Below are 21,686 nucleotides of genomic sequence, written 5' to 3' on the forward strand. Positions count from 1 at the left end.
GATTGTGCCTAATCAGGTAGACCTTTTACGTCTACAGTTGACTATGTTCTCGCATTGAATTTGCTGCATGCTTTATTTGCTGCATGCTTTATTTGCTATGTTTGCTGTTGTCAAACCGGGCACTTATTTTGTCTTGCTGCGTCTTACAAGCTCTCATGTCAAATTCCCATAACTTATGTGAATCATCAGATTGTTAAGAGTCAGGTTAGCTTGTAAATTTTCTTTTAAGTTGTTGAATGTTCAGCTTAAGGATTTGATGCTCTGTTTGTCATTTTGGTGGTCTTTATTTTGTTTATAGCATCTTGTATCCTGCCATCATATTCAAGTATGATAGTTATTTAGTGCCAATTTGTTTTCTTTATATTATTACGTCTTTGAATTGTCACCGTATCAACCATAAAAACAGCGTCAACCCTATGTAGAATTCTCGACTATGATGAGCACGTTAACCCCACGGATAGCAGTTTGTATGCAGAGAGATCTTTGGTGTCGTGTATCCATTGCACCGATGAAGCAGTGATCTTTTCTTTGGTTGTGTCGAATTAGCTAATGTACGTCATTCTTCTTATATCGAACATTTTTTATTTGTTCCGTTAATTGTTAGACATGGTTGGCAAGACTGTCTGCATCAGAGGGAATGCATACATCCGTGGCTGATAGCCGTCACATCATTTAAATAGCTGGTCTGGTTGTGATATTTCCACTTAATTTATCTAGGATTCTAATAAAAAGTATATGTGGAGAAGATATTGATTAGGTTTTAATTCATTCATTGTAAGGTCGGATTGAATACCACAACAATTGTCACCTAAAGAATTATTCCAATATGATTATTTATCCACCAAAAAAAGGTGAACTTAGTCCCTAATACTATCTTATAAGTACGATAAATTGTTGTCTCGCTTCATGTTTATTTCCATAATAAAAACATACGCTTGAGATTATATCTAAGAACGCCGTACATTTGTTTATATCTTGTCAATTTTTGAACTTCTCTATATTCTTTCTATTAACTATTGGATAACAACAAATTAATATGGCTAACAGCATTACATAGCACTACCAATATTAAAACCTTCGTCATTGTTTTTCCTATAAGCTTTCCTCTCGTTCATCTAAAATTCCTTCGTTGGTCTCTTTTATGCTCAAAGTTACTCTTAAACAAGAACTTAAAATGGCCAGCGAATTGCTAACAACAAATTGTATTCTTTTAAGAGCTAAATTATTTATATAATCATATTTTACATCATTTAAATTATTTGTGAGTATACATATAAGCTTCAAAAATCGAATCTATATGTACTCGTATTATTGTCATCGTAATCCATCAATAACTTTTGATCTCTTGATCCTGCGGTAATCTAACTATACAACTCTATGTTCTATTAACTATATATAGCAAAGCATCAATTATTCATGGCAATGTTGTTTTTGACCTTTTCTTTATGCAATTATATGGTGGGTACTTTTAAACTTTTTTCCAAAATTCAAATTTAAAATTTTATTTATTTTTTAGTATCTTTTTCCATCTCAAGAGTGCAAAATATGGTATGCAACTTAAACTTAATAATTGACAAATTCAAAAAAAAAAAAAATAAAGTACTACTACTACGAAAATTTCATTATTCCATTGGACATAAATTAATGACCTAACGTCACTGAGCCATCTAAAACCAGCACAATGATTCCCTTCACATTAACAGGGGGTCATCTTCTTGCTTCCCCATATGGGCTGTGTGGATGCCCTAGAGGCACAGAAACAAGCTCAACCCTAGACATGGGGAGTGGCGATCACCCTTTCTTCCTCACACCACAACCTCACCTTATGGCCTCAACCTCCCACCAGAGCTACGGCCATGATCTCGAGGAGTTCATGCTCTTCGATGGCGATCTCTCGAACGCTGACCTGATGAGCTTGTTGGGGGAAGGTGTGCTCGATACCAGCCATGAAGGAACTGCCGACCACGTCTTGCAGATCGACACGGACTCTGATCTGATGAGCTTATCGAGGGAAGCAGTGCTTGATACCATCCATGAAGGAACGAACGCTGACCTGATTAGCTCATCGAGGGAAGGAGAGTTCGACACCAGCTGCGAACGAACCGGCAACCATGACTTGCAGGTAGACGACGATGCTCGGGTGACCGAAGGCCGCTGCGATGAGCAGCGCGGTGGTGATGGTGATTCCCCCGAGGTGATCCCAAAGACGAGGAAGGACCGGTCCAAGACCTTGATCTCGGAGAGGACGCGAAGGGTTCGGATGAAGGAGCAGCTCTACGAGCTACGATCTCTCGTTCCCAACATAACGAAGGTAAGCAGCAGCTCCGCGATCTGCGAGCGCAGTTGTGTTGAGATGCAGTCAACAGTCCGATCCATCTCTCTGTCATGCAGATGGACAAAGCTTCCATCATAGCAGACGCAATTGCACATGTGAAGGATCTGCAATCTCAAGCTAACAAGTTGGAGGAAGAGATAAGCCTACTCGAATCGGGATCCAATGGAGAGCAAATGCTTCAGGCTTCTAGCAGGGGGGCAGCGGAAGCGATGCAGCCACAGGAGACTGCTACTACTGCAGCAGGGAGCAGGATAACGCAGGTGAAGGCATACCAAGTGGGCGAGGGGAGGTTCTACGTGAAGGTGGAGGGCAGCATGGGAGACGGCGGAGAGCCGTCGGCTCTTTACTCCGCGCTCGCGTCTCTCTCGTGCTTCGATATGGAGAGCTCCCATTTCTCCCTCACCTCGGAGGGCTTTGTGTTCACCCTAACCTTTAAGGTGGGTACATCTTTACTTACCCATGTCTTCTGCTCTCCTTTCTTTCTCCATTGAGGAAGGAACCTCTTCCCCGTGTTGCAGGTGGGGGACTTCAGTGGGGAGATGAATGCGTCCTCCATGGAGATATGGGTAATGGGTGCTTTGGTGAAGAAGGGTTTTCAGCTCATGCAGACAACCACGCTGTAAAAAAGCTTCTTCTCCCCTTTTGTGTTGCTTTGAGCATTCATCTTTTCAACTGTAGAAAAGCTTACTATTGAAGCCTCAATCTGTTGCATGATCAATGCACAAAATTAGACTCTTGTCCTTCAACTGGAGCTTCAATTAGTTCAAGCAAATGTGTCGATGAATGAACAGATCAGGAGGTTCAATGTACTGAGAAGATAACTCGAATCAAGAAAGGAAAACTTAGAAGAGAGAGAGAGAAAGAGATCTTGCGACTGCTTTTATGGCAGAAAATTGGAGATGATGATCCCAATTGATTTTCACATCTGTAGAAACAACCAGCCAACCAACCTTAGAGAAGAGAGAGAGAAACAGAGAGAGAGAGAGAGAGAGAGATCTTGCAACTGGTTATCTGTGAGAAAAAAAGGAGATGATGATGAGAGAGAGAGAGAGAGAGAGATCTTGTAACTGGTTATCTGTGAGAAAAAATGGAGATGGTGATGAGCTACTGGTTACATGTGAGAAAAAAATGGATGTGATGATGAGAGAGAGAGAGAGAGATCTTGCAACTGGTTACATGCGAGAAAAAATGGAGATGATGATGATGATGAGAGAGAGAGAGAGAGAGAGAGAGAGAGAGAAAGATTTTCACATCTGTAGAAACAACCAGCCAACCAACCTTAGAAGAGAGAAAGAGAGAGAGATCTTGCAACTGGTTATCTGTGAGAAAAAAAGGAGATGATGATGAGAGAGAGAGAGAGAGAGAGATCTTGTAACTGGTTATCTGTGAGAAAAAATGGAGATGAAGATGATGATGATGAGAGAGAGAGAGAGAGAGAAAGAGAGCGAGTGAGATCTTTCAACTGGTTGTATGTGAGAAAAAATTACCCCAATTGCATGCTTGTGCTTCCATTCCTTCAAGCAAGAAAGCATGCCAATCTGTGTAGCTTCAAGATATGTGAATTGCCAGCCGGCCATCATAAAATGGATCTTCATCACTTAATCACTCAGATCCCAAAGCAACCATATTTCATCCTCCATCGACTGCTCATCATCATCGACATACTTAGGGCATGGATGTGTACAGTACGAGTGTACTGCACTGGTTTGTACTGATCTCAATTGCTGCCACTGCTTCCAAGCCTATTTGTTTCTTCTAATAAAGAGCTATTACTTGGTATGTTCAAGACTACTATTACTTTAATGTTGGGCAAGTGAGGTAAAGAGCTTAAGACATATATATATATATATATATATATATATATATATATATTAATGTAAGATTCTGAACCATTTACAACATTTACATAGAAAAACAATTATATGTCCAAGAATACACAAGTCAACTGCAATTCCGGCTGCCTATGTAGATGTGATTTGCATTCATTCTTTATCCCTCCGTCTAGATTCTTTATTGAGATAAATTAACTGAATTATTCTTTTTTTATTTATTTTTCATCCCTCCCTCTAGATTCTTTATTGAGATAAAAAGTATCATAAAAAAATATTATGTAAAACTTAGTTCATCCGAAAATTGAAATGAACATTATGTAAGGTTATGATGTTCTCGGATTATCGTCAAGTTATTAATTATGGAGCATATAACAACAAGATCGTAAGTGTCAATAATTTGGAATAAGTTATATGGATCTTTTATCGTAATTCAAATATATATATATATATATATATAATTAAGTTTGAGATATTTAAGTTTTTATTTATAAGTTTTATTAAAAATATTTTAGATCTTCCTCTATTTTTTTTTCATACCACTAACGTCATTTTAATGTCATTAAAATGACATTAAAATTTTCGTTGCCTCGTTGGGGTATTTTCGTTATTTTGATGTCACAAGCAAAACCCCGCACCATCGAGTCGAGCTCTATAAAAGGGGCCATAGTAAGAAGGGCAAAAGGAACGAATGAGATGGCGGAGGATGAGAGGAACGAAGGAGAGGGGGAAGAAGGGAGGATCTCATTGAAGGACCGGAGGAGGGAGGTCGACGAGAACTTGAATAGATCCTTAGTTTCTCCAACTATCATCGACGCTTCATAACTAAGTACTCAAAGCGTGAACTCCACCAACGGAGTTGCTCAAGGAGTAGGCTTGGCGATGGTCAGACAAATATGAAGTGACATTCCAAGACCTAAAGGCTATTGTATTGGAAGAACGAGTACTCAAAATTGTCGGACTATGGGAAGCCTTTCGAAGTCCATATAGATGCTTCGGACTTTGCTATTGGGTGTACTTATGCAGGAGGGTCACCTGGTGGCCTACGAGAGCCGTAAGATCAATGAGACCAAGCGATAGTATCCGATGCATGAGAAGGAGATGACAGTGGTGGTCCACTATCTACGAGTTTAGCGGCGTTACCTTCTCGGAATGTGATCCGTGCTAAGGATGGACAGCATCGCACTGAGTTACTTCTAAACTCAAAAGAAACTCTCCCAAAGCAAGCACAGTGATAAGATTTCCTAGCTAAGTTTGATATGACAATGAAATATAAGCTCGGAAGAGCAAATGTCGTGGCCGATACATTGAATCGGAAAGTGGAGTTAGCGAATGCCATGCAGTTGGAAGGCTAAGGCCAAGCAAGTCAACTACACTCCAAGTTCCTTTCCAGGATCAGGGATGGATTGTATAATGATCCCCAAGCAGTAACCCTGATGCAATTAATCAAAGGGGGTAAACACGATGATTTTAGGTCCAGAAGGGACTCATCTACACCAAAGGGAATAGAGTTTATGTTCCTCGAGCGAACAACTTGAGGCATAAACTCTTGAGAGAGTGTCATGATTTCCTTGGGGCTAGACATTCGGGTATTCACCGAACGTTAGCTCTCATGGAGATGGCCTTCTATCGGCCGAAGATGGGGACCGATGTGGAGAAATATGTTCGAACGTGTCTTATTTGCTAACAAGATAAGATAAAGCACGGAAGTTAATGGAACTTTTAAAGTTATTGCCCGTAGTAGAAAGACCATGGGGGAGCATTTCCTTGAACTTCATATCAAGCTTGCCGATAGTAGGGGGACTCGAATCGATACTCATAGTGATCGATCGATTTTCAAAGTATGCAACATTCATTATTACATCCTCACAGTGCTTAACAATAGAGGTAGCCAAGTTGATGATAAAGAATGTGGTTAAGTATTGGGGAGTCCTGCATAATATCATCAATGATCAAGTTGCACGGTTCTTCGGACAATTTTGGACCGAGTTATTCAAATTGCTGGGGTCTAAGTTATACTTCTCCGCAAGCCTCCACCCTCAAATGTATAGCCAAACTAAAAGAATAAATTCACTCAAGCAATATCTTTGGCACGAACTACGTGAGTGCCAACAAACAAGGCACTCGGTGAAGCTGTTCGACATAGACCAATTCTCCTACAACTTACAACGAAGCTCTGCATCTAACAAGACCCCCGTCAAGATCATTACGGGACAACAGCCATCGACTCCTCACACCTTAACGATCGATTACATCGGGAGTAGTTCGTCAGCATATCACTTTACAAAGAAATAGTATCGAAATATAGATATTACACGGGCTTACTTGGAGAAGGCGGCCAAATGGGCAAACTTGGGAAGGCGACCATAGGAGTTTAAAGTTGGTGAAGCTCCAACTAGCATTACTCTAGTTTTTTAGGCATAAAGTGCACAAGGGATTAGTGAGCAAGTACGAAAGACCCTTCCCAATTATCAACAGGGTAAGCAATGGCTCCTACAAGTTCCAACCGTGGCTCAAAATTCAGTCTTTCACACAAGCAACTTGAAAGCCTACCACTTAGACTCACAGGATACTTTCCGAAATGTTCCAACTTGGCTACCCCACACCAGAGCCTCCTACGAGAAGCGAGTTAAAACCATTTTAGCGAATCACAAGACAAAGCTACCCAACAGAGCAGATCAGACCGAGTACTTGGTGAAGTGGCAAAAGCTTCCCTAACCAGAAGCCAATTAGAAGCCTAAAGATGCCCTACAACATGAAGAAGTAGTCATCAAAGCCTACTAGCAACTATTGACGAGGGTGTAGACAATTTAAGTGAGAGAGAATGTCACGAAAGGTCGTTATGCACTCGCAACATCTTTGTCAACGAACCGTTTCTCGATTTTGTTTGCTTGTACAAATGCTTGGCAATATATTTTGCCTTAGTTTTATATGTTATTCTAAGAAAATTGTGAGTAAAAATATATCGCTGTGTTGCAGAGCGACCGCTCACTATGACGAGCAAAACTACCACAAAATGACTATGTTTTCATGTGCCACAGCTTATTTTTTGTAGGCTGCAATGCGGTGCAAAACGTTAACCATCTCGGCACCCTAGAACCCCCAAGTGGCACCTAGCTAGATAGGGGTTTGGGGTAGTGTTGGGTATTAATTGGATTTCATAAATTCGCACGTTAAAGTCTACAGGAACATGCCATCGCGCCCGACACCCGGTGAACAATCGTTTGTAGACTTGCGATAGTTCGTTTTACCTTCTAAAATCCTTGTTTTTTCCTTCCTCTCTTTTCTCTCTTACACACCTAGTGTTTGTTTAATTGTTTGTAAAGTTGTCCTCTTCGCGAGACATCGGGACTTATTCGTCGCTCGCTTTCGAACTAATCAATTTGCTCTTTTATCGATCCTACGGGACCTAAGCAATGTTGCACCCTTTGCGGATGGATAACTTAAGGGCACCTCATGACTTAGGCAATCCCAACTAAGTCTGTGACATTAGTGTAGGGGTACTTCACGACTTAGGCAACTCCAACCAAATCCGTGACTTTGGCATAAGGGTGCTTCACTAGTTAGGCAATTCCAATTAAGTCAGTGACATTGCCGCAAGGGTGCCTTACGACATAAACAATTCTAACTAAGTTCATGATAGTTGGGAGGATGACTATAATGGTTGGGTATTTCTAATTCCTCGAGTAATCTGACTTAATGTTGTCCGGCTCCTGCCACATTCTAATCAAGGGTAATCTTCCTCTTAATCCTCCCAAATTTGATCCAATCAACAAATCATTGTTTTGTTGAGTTTAGGAGAGTGAAAATATGAGAACGAGAGAGAGACACATGAGTAAGAATGAGCTTGAGAGAAAGTTGAAGAGATTGAGAGTGATATAAGTTGAAAGAGGGATCTCAGCCCTTTCTTATGGTTCAAACGATCAATTTGACCATTTGAAATACCCCTTGATCGATAATGGTCGAAATCCAACCGTTACCAACCAGTATAGATCCTATATCGCCTAATATGGGTCAGGTTATGGTACAATCCAGTAGATGACGGTCTGTACATCGTTCTCTATCAAACCGATGCATATCGCCCGGTACGAGTCAATATGGCAAACCCTGATGAATCCAACCCCTTCGATCTTTTCTCAATAACCCAATCATCAAGTCAAAACTGTCATATTTTGAAATAATGTGCAAAAGACAAATGTGAATAAAATATAACATGGATATCGAATAAATGACATGGGTAAGAAGAGGGGGAGAAGAAAAGAGAAAAGATAAGAATGATAAAGTTTGCCAACTATAATTTTTAATTATAAGGACGTCAATTGTTCACAGCAAGGATTCTTTTTTTATGCCTCATGCTAGGCCAACTCTTGACAATGCTATGTGCCATATTATGCCTTGTTTGCCATGTCATGTCCGCATATAACATGCCACAGTGATGGTAGAATGGAATAGTGGAACATAAAGAAAACAACAAATAAGAAAGTGTTCAAACAAAAATAGCCAGTAGTTATAACTCCTACGTATCTCCAGCAAACTAGGTTGCCATATTGACCCAAACTTTCCATTATGGTGGTGATTCTTTGATGCATTAAGCAGATTCTTTTTCATTTTCTTTTCACCACCATCATGCTAGTCTACAAGGATTTTATGGCTCTAGAATGTTGCCATGGATGATGATGTAGCATCACAAATTGGGTAAACATAATTAGATCTTTATGCAATTTGTATAAAGCTGTAAGGAGAAGTATACATTTCATTTCTGCTCTTCTATTTTTATTTGCCAGTTGACTGACCTGTCCTCAGGACAAATGTTTGAATCCTCAGCAAGACAGATCATCAAATACTTGGCATTTTCAAATCACATGAAACTAGTCAGTTTCATGTTATTAACTCAGAAAATGACTTAACCTACTTATATTCAGTAGATCTGCAAAGATTTAGGTTTCATGGCCTGGGTGCAATATTTGTCTAACATATTACAAGGTGATCGACATGTTCCTTCATGGGCTCAGCACCAAGCCCCCATTCATTCAAATTAAGTGTTTCCATTTGTCTCACTACTTACCAGAAATTTACATCATTAGGAACATCATATAGATATTGCATTTTTCAAGGAAGATTAACTCAAAATGCAAATATATAAATTCAAATTATCAGAATTTGTTTGATTTTTCATGAAAATTTTCACCTATATAAACTACATGATCAAGGCCTGTATATTGATTAAGAAGGAATTGGTAGAAAGATGGGGCATAAGAAAATAATGTAAGGAAGATGGAGAATTATATTAGAAAGCAATCTCTAAAGGAATTTGTGAAAGACAAGCAAATCTTAATTATTTATGACATGAGAATACTTATGAGGTTTACATTATATAAGACTAGTTAGTCAAGCTTTAAATTTTAGTCACTTGATGTGCAAGCCAAGAGAAGCAACTAAAATGAAACAGAAGTAAATGGTTGGATTCTTAAGGATTCTAAGCCCAAAAAAGAAAAAAAATAAAGATAAGAAACAAGCCAGCCATAAGATTCAAACTATTTGGGACCAACTACATGGATCTTCCCCTACCTGCAAGCTTTTTTGAGGTTAATAAACCTAATATCATTACTTACATTAGAAGCTAATAAATTTCTTTTATGTCATTCCTAATAAAGTTTTCTTAGCTCATCCTCTAAGTCTCCTCAGACCATAAGGCCTAATTGACTCATTTCATCTAACTGATGGTTCTCTAATTGTTTGGTTTTCCACACCCTAATTGTTTGCTATTGTAAGGCATTCAAGTGTGTATCTTAATAATCAGGTACTTTTTTGTTTTTATCCTAAGTAGAGCTAACCCTAAATGTTTGAATAAATAAATGAGAATTGTTTGCAGTTGCAAATACTTTTGGTCTATCTTTTCTTGTAAACCCAGATATTCATCTTGGCATTCTAATTTCAGCAAAATATTAACTTCTTACAAGTCATTTATTTTGTTTGGATTTTTTGAGAAGAATCAAAATCATAATCACGGTTCTAAACCGGCACCAGACCCACACTGGTCCAGGTTAGAGAGGTGCGAGTCCAAGCTTGTTATAGAGTTGTCTCCAACCTTGTTTCAGGCTAGAAAATAATAAATACAGAATCAAATGTCTGAAACATTTATCAAATAATGATCACAAACTATATCTAAGTATACATGTATGCACGTAAGTTCTAACTTCTAAGCTAATATATCTCATGCAAAATATGAACAAGTATCTACTCCTAGCATCAAAATGATTATTGGGAGTCCACGTGACGTGATGTATGGGTCGGAGTCATTGACATTATTTGATTGTATATCAATATGATTTATTTATAGGATCCATGCATGGACTCTCAACCATTAGATATAAATTGTGTATCACTGATGCAATAATATGGTAGTAATCATTGTCACATTACCTCAAGCAAGTAGTATCATGGCATGTCCATCACTGTAGGATATTATGCACCAGAGCTACGACTCGCATCATTGTATTACTCTCACCATGTGATTGTTGGTCATGAGATTCAGGAAAGCAAGCAGGACGAGAATATAAGAATCATGCATTGTCATCTCGTATCGACCATGCATACCAATCCCTGGTCGGATCGCTAGCCGGACAAGTACATATCAACTGGTATCAAAGTATCGATGCATGGTACAATGGTACATACAGAAGACTCAAACAGGAAGAACAAGAAGAAGAAGGAGAAGAGGAAGGATCAGATGGCGATGTGGGAAGAGAAGGAAGAAGGAAAAGAAAGCAAGAAGAGAGGAAGAGGAGGTGGTGGAGGAAGAGGAGGAGGTGGTGGAAGAAAAGGAGGGAGGAAGAGGAAGGAAGAAAAGCGGTGGAAGAAGAGGAGGGGAAAGAGGAGGAGAAGTGGAAGCATACTCAAAATCGATAGTGAGTGGTGGGAGGCAACAAGCTGCCATAGACAATTCATGGAGAAGGTGTTTGTATATCCCTGTTTTCCAATTTTGTTTATGACTTAAAGCAACACGAAAGGGGTTTGTAGTAAACTTGATAGCCCCATTTGATTAGGTTTTGTAGAGGCAAAACTGTCCAAAGCCGCAAGTCAACCATTTTGGGTGGTTTATATATGCATAGAGATATACAACACCTTAGAGTTACCCGAATGGTACATAGCTAGATAAACCTTTGAGATAGTGTCTTGGGTTGGTTTAACTTTGGGTTTCGCAACCATGTCATATGAGCACTTGTTTGTGGAGAATTTTAAGTGTAGCATACTACTTTGAACCCTTTATTGTGTAAGCATTTAGAGTTTGTAAAATTCATCTTTGTATTTTATATTATATATCAAGTGTTTAATAAAATGTCTACTCGTAGAATCCTAAGTTTACTGCTTCTACTAATTCATCTTCTTTTTTACAAGTCTTTAAGGGGCATTGCGAGGTTACAAAGAGGATGACCCTTTGCGGATGAACAAACAAGGGGCGGCATGACTTCATTAAACCAGCTAAGTTTGTGATAAATGGTAACAAAGTGAGACAAGAATACAAAGAAATACTTGGCATGCAATGTAGGGAACCTAGTGAGATTGCATAGAGGACAACCAACATACACGACCATTTAAGAGAAATGGGCATATAGAGGTTGACCCTTTGCGAACGAGCATGCAAGGGTGCCGCTCGTTCATCTAAAATACATTTAAATTATTTGTGAGCATACATATAAGCTTCAAAAATTGAATCCATATGTACTCGTATTAGTGTCATCGTAATCAATCAACAACTTTTGATCTCTGGATCCTAAGGTAATCTAACTATAAAAGTCTATGTTCTATTAACTATAGCAAAGCATAAATTATTCATGGCAATGTTGTTTTTGACCTTTTCTTTATGCAATTTAATTATATGTTGGGTACTTTAAATTTTTTTCCAAAATTCAAATTTTATTTATTTTTTAGTATCTTTTTCCATCTCAAGGGTGCAAAAAATGGTATGCAACTTAAACTTAATACTTGACAAATTAAAAAATAATAATAATAATAAAGTACTACTACTACGAAAATTTCATTATTCCATTGGACATAAATTAATAACCTAACGTCACTGAGCCATCTAAAACCAGCACAATGATTCCCTTCACATTAACAGGGGGTCATCTTCTTGCCTCCCCAAATGGGCTGTGTGGATGCCCTAGAGGCACAGAAACAACCTCAACCCTAGACATGGGGAGTGGCGATCACCCTTTCTTCCTCACACCACAACCTCACCTTATGGCCTCAACCTCCCACCAGAGCTACGGCCATGATCTCGAGGAGTTCATGCTCTTCGATGGCGATCTCTCGAACGCTGACCTGATGAGCTTGTTGAGGGAAGGTGTGCTCGACACCAGCCATGAAGGAACTGCCGACCACGTCTTGCAGATCGACACGGACTCTGATCTGATGAGCTTATCGAGGGAAGCAGTGCTTGATACCATCCATGAAGGAACGAACGCTGACCTGATTAGCTCATCGAGGGAAGGAGAGTTCGACACCTGCCACGAACGAACTGGCAACAATGACTTGCAGGTAGACGATGATGCTCGGGTGAGCGAAGGCCGCTGCGATGAGCAGCGCGGTGGTGATGGTGATTCCCCCGAGGTTATCCCAAAGACAAGGAAGGACCGGTCCAAGACCTTGATCTCGGAGAGGACGCGAAGGGTTCGGATGAAGGAGCAGCTCTACGAGCTCCGATCTCTCGTTCCCAACATAACAAAGGTAAGCAGCAGCTCCGCGATCTGCGCGCGCAGTTGTGTTGAGATGCAGTCAACAATACGATCCATCTCTCTGTCGTGCAGATGGACAAAGCTTCCATCATAGCAGACGCAATTGCACATGTGAAGGATCTGCAATCTCAAGCTAACAAGTTGGAGGAGGAGATAAGCCTACTCGAATCGGGATCCAATGGAGAGCAAATGCTTCAGGCTTCTAGCAGGGGGGCAGCGGAAGCGATGCAGCCACAGGAGACTGCTACTACTGCAGCAGGGAGCAGGATAACGCAGGTGAAGGCATACCAAGTGGGCGAGGGGAGGTTCTACGTGAAGGTGGAGGGCAGCATGGGAGACGGCGGAGAGCCGTCGGCTCTTTACTCCGCGCTCGCGTCTCTCTCGTGCTTCGATATGGAGAGCTCCCATTTCTCCCTCACCTCGGAGGGCTTTGTGTTCACCCTAACCTTTAAGGTGGGTACATCTTTACTTACCCATGTCTTCTGCTCTCCTTTCTTTCTCCATTGAGGAAGGAACCTCTTCCCCGTGTTGCAGGTGGGGGACTTCAGTGGGGAGATGAATGCGTCCTCCATGGAGATATGGGTAATGGGTGCTTTGGTGAAGAAGGGTTTTCAGCTCATGCAGACAACCACGCTGTAAAAAAGCTTCTTCTCCCCTTTTGTGTTGCTTTGAGCATTCATCTTTTCAACTGTAGAAAAGCTTACTATTGAAGCCTCAATCTGTTGCATGATCAATGCACAAAATTAGACTCTTGTCCTTCAACTGGAGCTTCAATTAGTTCAAGCAAATGTGTCGATGAATGAACAGATCAGGAGGTTCAATGTACTGAGAAGATAACTCGAATCAAGAAAGGAAAACTTAGAAGAGAGAGAGAGAAAGAGATCTTGCGACTGCTTTTATGGCAGAAAATTGGAGATGATGATCCCAATTGATTTTCACATCTGTAGAAACAACCAGCCAACCAACCTTAGAGAAGAGAGAGAGAAACAGAGAGAGAGAGAGAGAGAGAGATCTTGCAACTGGTTATCTGTGAGAAAAAAAGGAGATGATGATGAGAGAGAGAGAGAGAGAGAGATCTTGTAACTGGTTATCTGTGAGAAAAAATGGAGATGGTGATGAGCTACTGGTTACATGTGAGAAAAAAATGGATGTGATGATGAGAGAGAGAGAGAGAGATCTTGCAACTGGTTACATGCGAGAAAAAATGGAGATGATGATGATGATGAGAGAGAGAGAGAGAGAGAGAGAGAGAGAGATCTTGCAACTGGTTATATGTGAGAAAAAATGGAGATGATGATGAGCAACTGGTTACATGTGAGAAAAAATGGATGTGATGATGAGAGAGACAGAGAGAGAGAGAGATCTTGCAACTGGTTACATGCGAGAAAAAATGGAGATGATGATGAGAGAGAGAGAGAGAGAGAGAGATCTTGCAACTGGTTATATGTGAGAAAAAATGGAGATGAAGATGATGAGAGAAAGAGAGAGAGATCGATCTTGCAACTGGTTATATGTGAGAAAAAATGGAGATGAAGATGATGATGATGAGAGAGAGAGAGAGAGAGAGAGAGAGAGAGAGAGAGAGAGATAGAGAGAGATCTTTCAACTGGTTATATGTGAGAAAAAATTACCCCAATTGCATGCTTGTGCTTCCATTCCTTCAAGCAAGAAAGCATACCAATATGTAGCTTCAAGATATGTGAATTGCCGGCCGACCATCATAAAATGGATCTTCATCACTTAATCACTCAGATCCCAAACCAACCATCTTTCATCCTCCATCGACTGCTCATCATCATCGACATACTTAGGGCATGGATGTGTACAGTACAAGTGTACTGCACAGGTTTGTACTGATCTCAATTGCTGCCACTGCTTCCAAACCTATTTGTTTCTTCTAATAAACAACTATTATTTGGTATGTTCGAGACTAGTATTAATTTAATGTTGGGCAAGTGAGGTAAAGAGCTTAAGACATATATATATATATATATATATATATATATATATATATATATATATATATATATATATATATATATATATATATATATATATTTTAATGAAAGATTCTGAACCATTTACAACATTTACATAGAGAAACAATTATCTGTCCAAGAATGCACAAGTCAACTACAATTCCAGCTGCCTATGTAGTTGTGATTTGCATTCATTCTTCATCCCTCCTTCCATCTAGATTCTTTATTGAGATAAATTAACTGAATTATTCCATTATTTTTTTATTTTTATTTTTCATCCCTCCCTCTAGATTTTTTATTGACATAAAAAGTATCGATAAAAAAATATTATGTAAAATGAAATGAACATTATGTAAGGTTATGATGTTGTCGGATAATCCTCAAGTTATTAATTATGGAGCATATAACAATAAGATCGTAAATGTCAATAATTTGGAATAAGTTATATGGATCTTTTATCGTCATTCAGATATATAAAAAAATTATATAATTAATTAAGTTTGAGATATTTAAATTTTTATTTATAATTTTTATTAAAAAATATTCATTTTATTGTCATTAAAATGACATTAAAATTTCCGTTGCCTCGTTGGGGTATTTCCGTCATTTTGATGTCACAAGCAAAACCCCGCGCCATCGAGTCGAGCTCTATAAAAAGAGGAGGGGGTGGGGGAGGGGAGGGGAGGAGAGAATGAGATGGCGGATGACGAGAGGAACGAAGGAGAGGGGGAAGAAGGGAGGATCTCGTTGAAGAACTGGAGGAGGGAGGTCGACGAGAACCTGAATCGACTCCGCTCACTCCTCTTCGCCGCCGATCTCGCTCTCCAGCGGGACCACAACGCCGCCTCCCGAACCCTTGCCCTCCGCCTCATCGGCTTCCTCGACTCCCGTACGAGAACCCACACCGACGCGGATCTCGTCGCCTCCATTCGGACTGAGGCCGCCTCCCGCGCCCTCGCCTTCGACTCGGATCGGTGCGTCTCTCTATCTCTGTCTCTCGTTATCCCGGAATTTGGTGGCTGATCATGCTGCTTCTCGGGTGCTATGAATTTGTTGGTCGTTATTTGAATCGACTTTGTCTGTATTCGAATATGGACCTCCGATCGGCGACTTCCACTATCTTGATGAAGTCAGTTTAGGAGAAAAGAACAATTGTTCTTTAGAGAGAAAAATTGACTGTTTCTTCCTCAAGAAGTTGGAGTGTGCGCTCTCTTACTCACAGATACAGAGATTTGCCTTATTTTATTTTGGCGGTTGTTGCTGGGATAGAGGGAGCGTGAGCGACTTGAAGACATTAGGACTCTGTTTTTGTGTGATGATGATGAGGTTTGAGATTATCACATCAGAAGATATAGACGGTCTAGTGAGACTGTGAGAGTCCTCGGAAGGCACTTAAACTAGAATGTTTTAATCATGGAAAAGGTATATTATGATTTACACCTAAAAACACACAGTAACTTGCTAGAACAATCTCTTAAATGCATTGCCATGATGATCTATATGTCTGGAATTATAGATGATATACATGAACATGATTGTGTCTTGGAGTAAATGATTATGAAATTATTATGATGATGATGATGATGATGGCAGCACGAATAGTATTGATTGGAAAATCAGGAAACAAAATTTTCTCACAATTTTGGGGATAATACTGGGGAAAATCCATGTTAAAGGAGCGTGAATCAATAGATGTATGGATAATGTGAAGGACAGAAGGACTTAATACATTACAGGGCTCCATGCTAATAAAAGGATTGCTACTACCATATTCTACGAATGGGATTGAAAATAATACTTATGTATTACATTTGATGGTTAAAGCAGTTGGTTTTCATATACATTTGTAGTTTGGCCACATAAATCAAGCTTTTAATGATCTTGTGTTTCAGGTACTGCTTCTGGGTTGGCGTACATTTTTGCTACCTGGATGGATGAAAACTCAACCTAAAAGAAACATGGAACCACGTGTTGTTTGCCAAAAATTTGTAAGCTACTTCGGCACTGTGAAAATTTGCTGTTCTTCTAGATTGCAGTTTTCTTCAGCAAGTATCCAGCATAGATGGCAAACACTAATAAGCAACTTAGGAAAGAGCAATCGCATACTAAGTTTTGGCATGTAATTATCACAGCAGATGATCAGATTGCGAAACATAACTAAAAACGAAGCCTCACACAGCTTTCTTACTTTAACTGGTAATATCTCTCTAATCCACCCATAGGCAATCAGTATATAGAGTGATGAACTCGAATGACCGTTGATAATATTGGTTTTCTGAACATGAAACAATGTAAACAGCTTGTATTTTCATTGAAAGAAATATGAGGAAATTTTGAACAAATCTGATGCTTGAATGCAAAAAATGGAATATTGGTAAGTGAACATAGACTTGGAACTAAAGGCTCTAATATTATTTTATAATACAAAGAGCACCAGAGCATGAAGGATTGTGCTTAGGTCTCTGTTTCATCTTAAGCTTTTTATGCCATGATGTCCATATAGCTAAATCTTATTCCTTTACACAATTGGCATTAATAAACAGTGGCACCGAAGTGCATTATATTGGAATGTTACATATGAAGCTTGCTTAATATTTTAGTTTAATCATATAAGACATTAACAATGTTATGATTATTTTACTTTGTTGTGCCAAGATAATAGGTATATTTTCCCTTCAGTTTCTCAAGATGTAGCATCTTTTGGATTCAGCTAGGCATTCGAACAAGCAAGAAGAGAAGTTCGTTGTATTTTTGTTGAGAAAGGGGATGTTGTAGTTTATTTGACTGGCTGATAGTTTAAAATGTTACTGGGTCTGGATTATCAACACCCAACTATTGTATCTGGTTTTCTACTCCCATGTGATATCAGTGCAGATTTTGATTTTAATCCTGACTCCATGCATGCAAGGTATTCTGCATGTTCTATTTCCAGGATGTAGTTTAGTCAAAGTTCTTAAAATTTTCTGATTTCAAACTTACTGGATTTGAGGTTGTGTTTCCAGTTTAGAAATGTTGTGAGGTCCTGACAGTGAGCTGCCTGAGAAGTTAAGGAATCTGGAACCTCGACTAATTGAACTTGTTGGTAATGAGATAATGGATAAAAACTCTAATGTTCAGTGGGACGACATGGGTAATCAGAAACAATAACTGTGTTTTTGTCGTAATTATTAGCATTTTTGGTGCCCAAAAATTGCCTCTAAAAAATATCTTCTCACTATTCTACTAATTCAGTGGCTTGCATGATACTAAGAAATGTGTCACTGAGATGGTATATGGCCTCTTTTACATCCTGACATATTATGGTTGTCGTTCTCCAGAAATAGGTCTACTGCTATTTGGTCCCCCTGTAAGTACTTGTTATTTAAATAAATATGCCACTGCAACTTCAAATTCTAACTGTGATTATATGATTGTAGGGGACAGGTAAAACAGTGATTGGAAAAGCCATTGCTGGAGAGGCGAAGGCAACATTTTTTTACATACCAGCAAGTTCTTTGACAAGCAAGTGGGTATGTACAAGAGTGTTTCGTGTTCTTTTATTTTATGCAATACTATCTAAGAGATTACATCTTTTTCAAATATTGTGGATAAGGAGATCTATAATATTGTGAAATAAAGTCCACATATGAGAGCGCTGTTTCACATCCTGATTAAGTCTTGATAGAATAATGCAGCACGCATCAAGGGGGCAAGAGGGTTTTGGGGTTTAGGATTGTGTGCTTTTTGATGTGTGCCAATACTCTATCAGGACTTGAGCCATGACTTAAGCTGAGAAATGCTCATTTCTGTGGCTGCAAATGTGAACATCATATGCTTTTGTTCTTTGGCACTATGTTGGTGAATTTGTACAGTAATGTAGATTACTTCCCTTTCACCGTGCACGCAAGAAAAAGCTCAAGTACCTGATAAATGTGTTTATTGTGGATAGTCTTTCAGAATGAGTACTCTGGGTAAACAGTACAATTTTCCACCATATTATGTTCTTAGATAGGAACTACATTTACAGCTATATTAATATGCAGGAACAGCAAAAAATTGCTAGAACCATTATTTACTAATTACCTAAACAGTTTCTTTCAGTAAATTTCTCACTGACAGACTGAAACTAATTATTTCTCACTGACATGCTGATGCAATATTTCTCACTGCATTCTTTGGCTTCTTTGTCAAAATTTACCTCAAATAGGTTCTTAATTATTAAATTTGTCATCGTGCATTGGTATATGTACGTACATATCATCTCGAGCAATTTTCTTATACATTGAATGCTGTAGATCGGCTAGGGTGAAAAACTGAATGGTTATATATACCTCTTCCATCATCAATTGGCTTTTCTATTGCTATGATTTTCTTGATTATGTTCTTGAAACATTCTAAAACATTCCAAGCCTCTGCAAAATTGGTTTGAAGAAAGCAAGAGCCTGGATCGGTCTGTAATCTTTTGGAGAAAGATGGGCTGTTGAAGCTTTCAGAAGAAGACATAATTGCAATCTGCAAGTTAACTGAAGGTAATTAGAAAAATCAATTATTCTTTGTGATGTTTACCTGTAAATCATTGCCATATTAGTATTCTTTTTTGTTTTTGGGAAAAAAAAAGACTGTTATTGCTTCAACTTTTTAGTTTATTGCGGATCAGACATGTAAAAGATGCATCTATGGGGACAGGGAATTGAGATTACAAAACTTAGAAAAGAGTATCTGCTGCCAGTTAATTTTCAGGTGAAAATAAAGTTCTGATTTTATAGTGTTTAAACAACTCTTCTTGTTGGTTGGTTATAGACAATTTCTTTTTCGGTCAGGAGTGTGCACATTGTGAACAAACTAACTTAATTATTACTCTTTTGTAGGATTTTGAGAATGCATCACTGGTGGTAAGACCTTCTGTTTCCTTGAACGAAATGAGGACTTGTGAGGAGTGGAACAGACAATTTGGGAGCTTATCCGTTTAGCCGTCTGATTAACAAAATGCACATGCAGCAGTAAGTAGCAGATGTCTCCCACATTAAATTGGCTTATCATTCTGCCATCATATTTTATCAAGAAATTAGTGTTCGGTTCTACTGGTTCACTTGCAGCTTTCTCGATTCTCATCATCCAGAGTTGAGTTTCTTAATTGTTCCCATGATAGAGAGCAAAACAACCTTTTGTCCTCTTACCTTAACGAGTACTTATCTGAAGAATAAACTAAATCTGATTTTTATGTTATAATAGCCTAGATCATCTACTTAGTTCATGGGCAATAGACATTCCCAAGTTTGTTGTGAAACTTAGGTGGTTCCATGAAATACTTTAAGTTCTCTATTAGACTGTGTACACCTGTCGATGTGCATGTCTAGGGTCTCGCAATCACTTGTATTCAAAATAATCAGACGTCAGCTTTAAGGGCTCCTTTCTGTTTACAAGATGCAGATTGATACATCTGGTAGCTAAATGTCAGTAAATTTGATTTGGAGAAAGAGATGATATGTAGAAGATAAGTAATTTACATTTCTAATGTCAATCAATAATATGACATACAATGCAGTTCTCTTTCCTTATATGATCAAAACCTAAAATCAGATTCTGGATCCTTAAATTGTTCCTTCCTGGACAATGAAATTTTAGGCCAAAATCCATGGCAATTTGTTACACAATTAAACACATAGAACATTATGCTTGTTCAAGTTCTGCATGATCATAACTAACAAGTCTGTCCTGATCACCCAAATCTCTTACTCTTTTGGCTTGGTCTAGTTGAGCCAGGTACCGATCAGCCCTTCATTTGTAGTACGTTTAGACTGCATTGGTTTGCTGGCACCTACATATCACGTATGTAATACATACCCTGTGCATTGTTACCCTCATTTTATCATATGATAGTGTACTTCCCATGTCAACATTAGTGCACGAAAATTTCCCTGCATACATGTAGATTTTTGAACCAGTAAATCTCTCAACTCTATTTTTGTTTTTCATGTCATATTGGGATCATTCTTATGCCTCTTGACAGTTAAATTGTGGTACGTGAAACAACTTCTTTGCTCGTCATTTCGTCGACATTTTGAATGGTTTTCTGAAGAGAGTGAGCAGGCCAACTATTCGTTACCTGATACTAAGAAACCATGCTTAAGAGAGCAACAGTATACCAGAATTTGTTTGCCAAGGTATGTATGATCCATAATTTTGATCTGATGCTTATGTAAGATATTGTGTAGTTTACTGAAGTAGCAATTAGAAACACAATATATTTGGTCACAAATATCATTACATGTGGAGGAAATATTTATCTTCGTGGGGACTTTTAACCATGCATCAGCAGCGAGAGGCAGATGCACCAAAATCTGAGCAAATTTTCATCTCACTGACTCTTTGGATAAGACCTAAAACGGAAAATTGGTATTTTAAGTTGGGGATTCATAAGCATTTGGGACCAATTGAGGGCAATTGCATCTCCTTTTCAAAATCGTGAACGAGGTTCTCTACTAATAAATGTCCGTCACTAACTTCTGCATAATTGGATGGGGGTATAGTTGCTTGATCTGGTGCGTGAAAGGATGTGTTAGAGAGAGAGAGAGAGAGAGAGAGAGGTGTCTTTTATCACAAGAAACTGAAGTAATTTGAGGGGGTCATTCCAGAACAGGTGCGACCATTGATGTGGAAAATAGAGGTAGCGTATGCAATTTGGAACTTGGAATGTTAAATGCAGGTTTTATAAACAAAGGGACTTCATTGCATGTCGGTCTTAATCAAAGAAATGTGGATTGGGTTCAAGGATTGAACACAAACCGAGTTTCTTTTAGTGGATTTATATTCATCCAAGTCAAAA

At 38.9% G+C, this 21,686-nt stretch overlaps 2 protein-coding genes and 1 long non-coding RNA gene across 5 annotated transcripts; all 3 read left to right on the forward strand.

Moving 5' to 3' along the window:
- The first annotated feature begins 1,588 nt into the window (after nt 1-1,588).
- Nucleotides 1,589-3,081, forward strand: LOC135623936 (transcription factor BHLH156-like). The gene is made up of 3 exons (XM_065127401.1): nt 1,589-2,311; nt 2,392-2,772; nt 2,854-3,081. The coding sequence occupies exons 1-3, from the start codon at nt 1,682-1,684 to the stop codon at nt 2,956-2,958; spliced, it is 1,116 nt and encodes a 371-aa protein (XP_064983473.1). The 5' UTR covers nt 1,589-1,681; the 3' UTR covers nt 2,959-3,081.
- Nucleotides 3,082-12,181: 9,100 nt separating this feature from the next.
- LOC135623929 (transcription factor BHLH156-like) lies at nt 12,182-13,664 on the forward strand. The gene is made up of 3 exons (XM_065127392.1): nt 12,182-12,894; nt 12,975-13,355; nt 13,437-13,664. The coding sequence occupies exons 1-3, from the start codon at nt 12,265-12,267 to the stop codon at nt 13,539-13,541; spliced, it is 1,116 nt and encodes a 371-aa protein (XP_064983464.1). The 5' UTR covers nt 12,182-12,264; the 3' UTR covers nt 13,542-13,664.
- A 1,918-nt stretch (nt 13,665-15,582) lies between these two features.
- On the forward strand, nt 15,583-21,119 carry LOC135623951 (uncharacterized). 3 transcript variants are annotated; one of them, XR_010491572.1, is made up of 6 exons: nt 15,583-15,855; nt 16,774-18,390; nt 19,270-19,389; nt 19,503-19,600; nt 19,729-19,860; nt 20,871-21,119. It is a non-coding gene; the product is annotated as an uncharacterized LOC135623951 (long non-coding RNA). The 3 variants fall into 3 exon arrangements; XR_010491573.1 differs by having other exon boundaries at nt 16,774-16,869; nt 17,537-19,389; XR_010491571.1 differs by having other exon boundaries at nt 16,774-19,389.
- Nucleotides 21,120-21,686: the final 567 nt, after the last annotated feature.

The sequence above is a fragment of the Musa acuminata genome, chromosome BXJ2-9 (assembly GCF_036884655.1).
Source record: "Musa acuminata AAA Group cultivar baxijiao chromosome BXJ2-9, Cavendish_Baxijiao_AAA, whole genome shotgun sequence".
NCBI lineage: Eukaryota > Viridiplantae > Streptophyta > Magnoliopsida > Zingiberales > Musaceae > Musa > Musa acuminata.